Below are 9,281 nucleotides of genomic sequence, written 5' to 3' on the forward strand. Positions count from 1 at the left end.
AGTTATTGAAAAAAATTATCGAGAAAATTTGTCTAGAAAACAATTTCAGCACAAACTTTTTTCAACAAATTATCAGCACAATTTTTTTAAAAAAATCCCAACATAAACTTTTGTCCCACATGAGCCTCAACATATGCACCCCTTGGGCCTCCCCGCTCCCCTGGCCTCGGCCCGCGGGCCGCGCGCCCCCCGACAGCCCCGCAGGCCGCACCCCCGACTCGGATACGGACAAAGCGGGCCGCAACTTCTCCAACTGGCGCGCGCTCGAAAAAGGATTTTCGCCATCGTCGCCGGTGAAGAAACGACAAAATATGTCGTAGGCTACAACGGGACGGAAACATGCTTACTTTCACTCTCTTTGCTGTGCTGTCACTTCCCCTGGTGGTGCATAGAGATCCATCAAGGACCCATGATTAGCTTCACTGTACCATCAGCAGCATAAAGCCGGAGTCCACAGGACATTAAATAAAAGTCAACGGGAAAAAGACGCGATAAAAGGTGCGAGATCAAGGATGCAGCTGCACTGTAGCGAAAGCTGAGGTGGAACGGTGAAAGAAAAGATCACTTTAGAAGGGAGAAGAGAGAGAGAGAGAGAGCGGAGAGCCGAACCAGGAACCACAGCCTGTCTGTACGTTGGTGGTAACTGGTAACTTCCCTCGGCACATGGCGATCTCCGGCGAGGAGAGGTACGCGCCCGCCGGCGGCGACTCTGCCGGTGGGAAGCTCTGGAACCTCTGCCGCATGCCCTTCCGGCAGGTGGGCGGAGCGCCGGCGCCGGCGCCGCCGTCGTCGTCCGGGATCCACTACTCCTCCGGCCGGTACGGCCACGAGGCGCCCGTCGCCGGGGGCGGCGCGGGAGGAGGCGCGCAGGGGGCGTCGGCTGGGTCGATCTCGTCCGTGGCCAAGTCGCTGCTGCCGGCGCGGCGCCGCCTGCGGCTCGATCCGGCCAACAAGCTCTACTTCCCATGTGAGCACGCGAGAAATTAGAGCTTTCATTGAGTCCTTGTTTAATTCTGAGATCTCATCGGCTCATCGCGAGGAGCCTGGAAAGTTGCCATCTTTGCCTGATCTGATTGTGTCGCATGCTTAAAACCCTTCGATTGCGCTATGTTTTTGCTGTAAATCTTAGTTAGTTTCGCGCGATCTCCGGTGTTCTAAAGTGGAAATTGGTGGGCGCTGGAGGAAGTTGCGATCTTAGAGGGTGCCTTGGCGAATGAGTTGCTTAATTCTAGCGAATGTATTCGTTGGGGTTTGCCTTTGGTTGGCGAGCGGGAAAAGTTCCACCCGGGTTTCCTGATCTTGATGTAGAAGTTAGGATACAATCGATCTAGGAGTTGGATCTAAATCTTAGTGGACACTTATTGAGTAGAAATTCCGACGGGAAATGCCAGTGTTGAATCTTGAGTAGAAGTCCCAAGATTCTGAAGCTGGAATTCTGATGTGCTAAGTATAGCATGTGTATAGCCTTAATATGGTATGTCGGTGTAACCGTCTGTTGGTGACAGTTGTTTGTCATCCATCCACTTTACGGGAATATGCAGCAATTCTCGTTGGTTGATTGTTGATGCTTCAATGCACAAGTTTGCTGTGACTGAACATGCAAATGAAACATGCTTATAAGGCTTAATTTCTCAAGTTTGTTGTGGTAGAACATAGAAGCAAATTTCACTACAATTCTGTGATGATCTTGCAATATGCTTAGATTCTGTTAGGTAATTTTGCGCTGTCGTTTTGTGACACGCTGTTATGCGAGTAAGGCAGTTGTGGTAGGTGGCCATGTCTTGTAAAATTTTATTCTTCTGTTTCTAGTAAACCGATTAAATAGGTCAGCAAACATCCAAATATCGCTTATTAAAGCCTAGTTTTCTGGGACACTCAGTAACGCCAAATAACTATTGCAAATTTGTAACGCATAGGATGCCAAATATCTGGTTAAAGTTTTGTCTAGATTAGAACCCTTGACAGAATCAGATAGTTATTATTCAGTGGACAAGAAAAATACTTGATTGGTTAAATCACTGTCGAGGCTTGATTTTACTTTCAGATTAATGCTTGCATGATCACTTGTGCTCTTATGTTATAATTACCAGTAACAGCAGCAAAGTGCTAGAAGGATATTTCTGTCTTGCTTCTTAATAGTTTACCATTTGCTCTTTTGTGAACAGAAGCTAATAACATTCTGGTCTTGCCTTGTATAGATGAACCAGGAAATCAGGTGAAAAGTGCAATCGGGATAAAGAATACAAGCAAGTCTCATGTAGCATTTAAGGTTCATATGTCATATTGCGTTGCACAGTTCTATTCCAACAGAAGATGTGTCCAAACAGCAGTGTTTAACACTTGTTTTGTTGGTAATGATATTTTTCTGACTGTTAACTGATATTTGAATCTTTAGTTTCAAACAACTGCACCCAAGAGTTGCTTCATGCGCCCTCCTGGAGCCATCCTTTCCCCTGGGGAGACTATCATAGCAACTGGTAATACTATTATAACCTTGGATCTTCACTTGAATAACAACAAGGCTTCTCGGTGTTCTTTTTTGGTGCTTATCTTTGTCTTTCTGACTTGCCAGTTTTCAAGTTTGTGGAGCAGCCAGAGAATAATGAGAATGTTCTACAGAAGTGCAAGGTAAAATTCAAGATTTTGAGCTTGAAGGTCCAGGGGCCAATGGAATATGCACCAGAACTGGTTAGTAGCTTTTCCTGCATTCTTGTTTGATTTACACCGAAGGTTTTTCTGGTTAACATAGATCCAAATGGTTCTTGATCTATTTTTCAATGGGACAACCTTCCTGTACATTTTCTTTGATCATTGTTGTTGATGAGAGGAATGGGGCAACTTTTAGAGGTGACGAACTTAGAAGTGATGGCCTAGGTGGGAGGCCAAATTGAAAAAGGAAGGTCATGTGGTGGCAGGTGGGAACACATTGTTAGTGTGCACCTTAGGTGGGATTAGCTGGGCAGGAAGTCCCATTTCAAGCTTGTCGTACCCCGGTTCTAGAATTCCACCATGCATCTTGTATCGGTCCCTGGATCAATAGCTGATACGCATGTTCCAACAGAACAACATCTCAATCATACAACGATTACATTACAGTACCACAATAGAGTCTTGCATAGGGTTCAACATCACAGAGTTCTTACACAAATGGCCGGCATGCCTAAATAAAAGAGGATAATGATAGCGGAACGGTAGATAAGCATGATGCCTCCAGGCAACTTGGATGCGGACGTAGCCTTTATTCTTCTACTCTTCATCACCATCATTCGTGAAGTCGTACTCTGGTTCTTCATCTGAAGTCAATGAGCAAGAATGAGTACTCAGTTCGTCCTACTTTAAGGGGTTGATAGATGCTTAAGGGGTAAGTTAAGGATAAGGCCATAGTTTAGCAGAAAGTTGATTTATTATGCAAAGGTTGGTTTTGCAAAGCAAGTTTTAAAGCATTTATTGAACCAGGATTTGTTATCAATATTAAGGGTTGTTGGCCCTAGGGGAGATACATCTATCCCGTCAGTTCCCAAGTTTTGTAGATGGCAGATACCCAGTCCTCTCCAACTCACGACACATAGCCAACACTTTCAAAACACAAGCACACAACACACTCACACGTCAAGTAGGTACAAACATCATAAGCTAATCATTGTGACGAACCATAGCATATCCTTGACTGTGGGTACGGCTATTTAAATAGTTTATACTCTGCAGATGTTGTACATTTTACCCACAAAATATGCAGAAACTCCAACCAATGCGATTGGTAGAGCTGACATAATGAGGCACCTCACCTACCCAACATCACCACGATATCCACCCACAGAATACTCAACCAGAGGCTTATGTAAACATGGCTCACTTAGAATTGCTAGCCAGATCACAGGATTTCACATAGATTGCCTAAATCTTCTCCTGGCTCCCGTTGCCGCCACCGGCCTACAAGTTGGTACCGGGCTAAGTTAGTGGGGTTGGGATGTCACACCAAACTAATCCTTATACGATCGAGGCAAATGTCTCCCAGCAAGAAAACTACAACCTGCTCCAAAGGTAGTCCCACTCTCGTAGGGGACCTTACTCACCCCCGCCAAATCAGACTTTTGGTTCCATTAACACCACCCATTTTAACTCACTCACATCACCAAGTGAACAACATATTTCACACATTTCGCAAAAGCATGATTATTATGAGTAATTAACATGATTTGACACTAAAGAATAATAAGTCCTAAGCATGCTAGTAATTCAAGACAATCATTCATACAATCAATATAATTGATGTTGGTGACCTTCTAGCGTTTTATGGAATAACAATAATTCAATAACAAGGCATGGTCATATCAAGCTAGGTCATAACTAGTCAACCATTGAAATTAATCAAATTAAGCATGCATGTATATAACATTTTAAAATTGGCTCAGGGGGGTTGTGGTTATAAAACTGGGTTAAATATGATCAAAGGATTTAGGACTTGCCTTCATCAAAGTCTTCTTCCGATTCTTCCTCGTAATCTGGATTCTTGGGTTCCTCCTTGAACGCTTCTTCCTCTAAAATATGCAAATTAATGTCGAATAAGCAAACTATTGTAAAAACAACTCAAATTCAAATAAATTCAAATGAAAACTCAAATGAACTTCAAAAATTATGAAATTGGTATGGTTGGATAGATCTTGAATTTAAATGAATATAGGCGAAAGAATCGTCGAAATCGGAGTTGGAACGGAGGAGAAACGGGCCTTAAAAGGTTTGCTGGAATATAAATTCCAGATATTAGAAAAGTGGAGAATATTCCTGGAATATTCCCTGGAATTTCTAAAAAAATATTTTCTAATTTATCTTTTGTTTTTGGAAAATCAAACAATCAATAAATGGCTAAGTCACCGACGGGTGTGGCCCGGGCCCATGATCAATGGTCAAAGTTGACTTGATCAATGGTCAATCAGAGCTGCTACTCGAGATTAAAATTTCGTCAAAATTTCGAGAATTTCGAAAATTTTGAAGGGGAACGAAATATCGAATTTCGGAATTTTCTTTCACTAACATGTAGGACCCACACAGCAGAGGACGAAAAATGACTGAAATTCGTGAATTTCAGTCTTTTCACCAGTGAACCAAAAAAATTGTAAAATGAAATTGATATCCATGGCTGCTACTGTTTGGTGGACTAGGTAGGCTTTGTGGATTGGGTGCATGTCTCTAGTCTACTAGCATATGGACTTGGTTCACGGTCCATAGACCGACACGGACTACAGAAGGGGGTCTCCTCTGATGGCAGCATCATGACAGGTCTACGGAGTGCGGCGGTGAGCTCGCCAATGTTAGCATGACGGGACGGCACAAGCGACGCTGATTTCGCCGGCTTGCGTGTCGAAGGAGAAGAGATGGGGAAGAGGACAATGGTAAAAAATATAGGAGGAAGGAGATGAGACAGTGGGACTCGCTCGTCAGTAATGTGTAACTAGTGCGGTGGCGGTTGGTTGGAAATAGATCTAAGATTTTTAGAGATTAAAATTTGAATGGGATTCATTTTGAACTGCCAAAAAAATTCCAAATATAATCCAGGAAAATCCCAAAATGTAGAATGGTGAACTTTGTGCATGTTTTCGAATTCTAAAATTTAAATTCAAAGTGAATTTGGGATACTTTGCCCTACTTGATTTGAATTTATTTAATTTGCTGTAAATTTGGAAAAAATTCAATATTTTAGTGAAATTTGCCAAACTGTAAAACAAAGGGTGTTACAAAGCTTATGGCTAAACTAGAGGCACCAAATTCAGTAACTAATTTATAGGTTGTCTAGTTTGAGGGACCACATCACCATATAATGGATTGGTTCATCATGGGATGATGTTATGATAGTATGATTTTGGTAGGATGACACCATTCATCCTTATTGTACTAGCCTTATGCTTATGGGGTTGAAGTGGTGAAGGACCAACTCATGTTATCCTCAAACCAAGCAAGTGAGTTATGTTCAGAGCTAGGGACAGATGATTCATTGACCACTGTGTTCCCTCAAACCAAACACCCTATTAGTGATTAGGGGCTGCTAGGGTGGACAAAGGATTGTCAAGGTTAACTAACAATTACTAAATAAATGGAAATTCATGGCATCTGCCTGTATATTTGTCGTAACCTTGGTGGAATATTTTGGCTTAAACCCTTAGACGCCCTCCAGGTCAATCACCCCTTTACCTTTAGTTTGTATAATAAATTTCATTACATAAAGTAAAATCACACGTGATCATTGTTTCAAGCCTTTTTCGTGTGAAGCCCCTTGTACAGAAATGCTCATGCATTAGCATGCACTGTCTGATCTCTACTCTCTAACATATTCCCACCTTTCATTGCATAGCTTTGTTATCCAGCAAATTCTTTACTCTCTATTGTTCTCAGCATATAGCATTAATTTTGAGGGATAGTTTGGGGATTCAACTAAACACAATTGCTACCTCCGTTCTCAAATAGATGTCATTTTAGGAATTTGATTTTGTTCTTAAATAGATGTCGTTTTGGGTTTTTAATGTGGTGTTTTACTAGAGTGTCCATATTAAAATCTATTGGAAAGTAGAGTTTCAATTCAATGAGTGTAGTGGATTGGTGGCTTATGCGCTATTGATTGAATGTTGGAGAAATCGAGAGGGGTAAACATGTCATGTATGAAAGAATTTATTGCAATCTTGTTTTGTGTGCCGAAGGCTAAAATAACATCTAAAAGAGAATGGAGGTAATAGTTGATAGGGTGATCCTAGTTCAACAATTTGTTACTAGTTTGCATCTTATACGTCTGACTCATTCTGCATTTGGTGTTTTGAGTTGGATGGGACATGGGATAATTCATGTTGCTGGTCCTTGATCCAAGTTATGGTATTTTTTCTTGAACGCGCAGTAGAGCTGCATGTCATTACATTAATAGAAGAAAAGGAGTTAGCTTACCATTCCGAACCACCCAAGAAAAATTGAAAACATACGGGCCACATAAACTAGTAAGACGACCAAGGAATTATACTAGGAAAGGGACGTAGTCTACCCAGCCAACATGCTCCTGAGCTCATGTATCATGTGGGCCGGCCGTATGGACCCAAGGAACGCCACGGCAGCAGCAGCAGGACTTCATGCCAGGCCTAGACGTCCAGTAGTTTGTTAGGATATCCGATATTCCTTTATCAATAAGTTAGGTTCAGGTCGTAGCTTATCTCTAGTTTTTTAGCTTGTTAGTGTAATCTGTTATATGCATCTGTTAGGGCCAGGTATATATATGCCAGTCGGTCATCCCTTTGGAATGAAGCAAGAAATTATTAGGAGAATCCTCCATCTACCCCGGGCCTTGGGTTTGGGCACCGCCATCCCCAGCATTGCCCGAGCTAAAGTGTATGGTTTGGCATCCGTTTACCTAGCATTCTGAATTTCGACGTTCCTCACAGCTCTCAAATCCGGGTCGTGACATCATGTGCTCCGGCAGTACACCATAGAGCTCGTTCATCTGCCGCTGCTCGCGGCACCTTGTTCACATCGGATGAAGCTCCATTGAAGACCCAATCATTGCGATGCTTCTAGAGCCACCATGCTCCAAGGATCACCAAAGAATTAAGCCCTTTTCTGTAGAGAACCTTTACAGTACACCATGATACTAGATGGTGGAGAGTATCATTGTTGTGATCCAACCGTCCATTTTAGTAGGTATTATTGTAATTATCTTGATACCTTTAGGGGTAATTACGTCATTGACTGACCGGACTTCGGACCTTCACCACCCATCATCGACCGATCGACGGAGAGTGAAAACTCTAATAAATGAAATGAACAGAATAAGTGAAAGCTTATCCGAAGAATAAACTAATATTTTGACATTTCCTAATTAAACATATAATTTACAAGTTTATCATGATTTTTTGTTTCCAATCCTACCCTTATGATACCCATGATACTCTTTAATGATACCCATGATACTGATGGGCGATAGAGTATCATTGGGCCAATCTAAACTACCGGATGAGAAAAATAGATGGCATGCATTCATTTAGGTGTACTGTAAAAGTCCTCTTTCTGTATTGTTTGTTAAGATATTAATGATGTGTATATGCTCTAGGATTTTGAAACTCAGAATTGCAATTCTTCCTGCTATTTTTGTTGGTATCATGTGTATACAACTCTGTTTTCCGAAGTACCAGTAACCTTTTTTGCGGATTCATAGTTTATTTGCTGTTTGGGAGAGTGACTTTTTTTTTTTTTGTTACAGTTTGATGAGCAGAAGGATCAAGCTGTAGTTGAGAAGATCCTGAGGGTTGTTTTCTTGGCTACTGGTAGTCCATGCCCTGTAAGCAAATGATAACAACAATGTTTTGCATATGGAATCTCTTCAATGGACATTGGAAAGATAATAATCTCACTCCTTTCATTCTTTTTCAAAGCAACTGGAAAAGCTCAAAAATCAATTAGCTGAAGCAGAAGCTGCACTTGAGGCACGGAAGAAACCTCCGGAAGAAAATGGCCCAAAAATTGTTGGTGAAGGGCTTGTCATTGATGAATGGGTAATATTTCTCAGCTGACATGAGATGTTCTGGCTCCCTGTTTGGTTCATGTATTTTGTTCTGATTGCTAAAATCCATCCTTCATGTGTTGGTCGCAGAAAGAGCGAAGGGAAAGATACCTCGCGCAACAGCAGGTTGAAGTGGCCGATTCTGTGTAAATTGTACCTTCTGCTGCTTCGGAATCTATGCATATTGCTTAAGCAAGGGCTGTGACATTCTTGTAAACTCTTTAGGTTTTGTGGTAGTGTAGTGTGTGGTAATCTAGGCCTGTGGTTGCAGGATCGAGAGTCCCCAAAGGACAAGCTAACCGCTGGTATTTTCAGTACTTCCTGTGTAACTGTGTATTAACAAATGTGTTGTTGGGTGCTAGTGCTGGAAGAGTTTGTCGGAACAGGCTGAAGTGAGTGCGGTGTAGAATATCTGCTTCTTACTGTTTATAATTGTTTGCAAGTGATGTGCCAATTGGGGCGGGCCGGTGAAAACCATCTGAGTTTTGAAAACTTTAAAACCATTGCAACCAGCGTTTGATTTGTTGCAATCAGTATTTGGTTTGGTTACATGTGCTTTCAGTATGTTGCGACATAGTACAACACTTTGTTACACTTTGCAAGGAATATGAAAATATTGCTTGCAACAGAACAAACCTTGTGACAACAATTTTAAACCTTAGGTGAGCTCATTCTTTTTGCTACTTTCCAAGTTCCCATGTCGGCTTTCTTTTTCGCCACGAGTAAAACTTGGATGCACACGTCTCATGGA

The 9,281-nt window shown here is 41.9% G+C and overlaps 1 protein-coding gene across 2 annotated transcripts; it reads left to right on the forward strand.

Moving 5' to 3' along the window:
* Nucleotides 1–470: 470 nt before the first annotated feature.
* LOC133890946 (vesicle-associated protein 4-2-like) lies at nucleotides 471–8,915 on the forward strand. Of its 2 annotated transcripts, none has more exons than XM_062331600.1 (7): nucleotides 471–967; nucleotides 2,199–2,215; nucleotides 2,396–2,477; nucleotides 2,573–2,688; nucleotides 8,231–8,308; nucleotides 8,403–8,522; nucleotides 8,621–8,915. In XM_062331600.1, exons 1-7 carry the CDS (start codon nucleotides 664–666, stop codon nucleotides 8,678–8,680), a joined length of 777 nt encoding a protein of 258 aa, XP_062187584.1. In that variant the 5' UTR covers nucleotides 471–663; the 3' UTR covers nucleotides 8,681–8,915. The 2 variants fall into 2 exon arrangements, with proteins under 2 accessions (XP_062187584.1, XP_062187583.1); XM_062331599.1 differs by having other exon boundaries at nucleotides 480–967; nucleotides 2,199–2,269.
* Nucleotides 8,916–9,281: the final 366 nt, after the last annotated feature.

Source organism: Phragmites australis, chromosome 14, assembly GCF_958298935.1.
Source record: "Phragmites australis chromosome 14, lpPhrAust1.1, whole genome shotgun sequence".
Taxonomy (NCBI): Eukaryota; Viridiplantae; Streptophyta; class Magnoliopsida; order Poales; family Poaceae; genus Phragmites; species Phragmites australis.

Coding starts and splice junctions, on each gene's coding strand:
- LOC133890946 (XM_062331599.1), top strand. CDS start 664: ATGGCGATCTCCGGCGAGGAGAGGTACGCGCCCGCCGGCGGCGACTCT. Junction 2,270..2,395: donor AGTCTCATGTAGCATTTAAG/GTTCATATGTCA, acceptor TTGAATCTTTAG/TTTCAAACAACTGCACCCAA. Junction 8,523..8,620: donor GGCTTGTCATTGATGAATGG/GTAATATTTCTC, acceptor TGTTGGTCGCAG/AAAGAGCGAAGGGAAAGATA.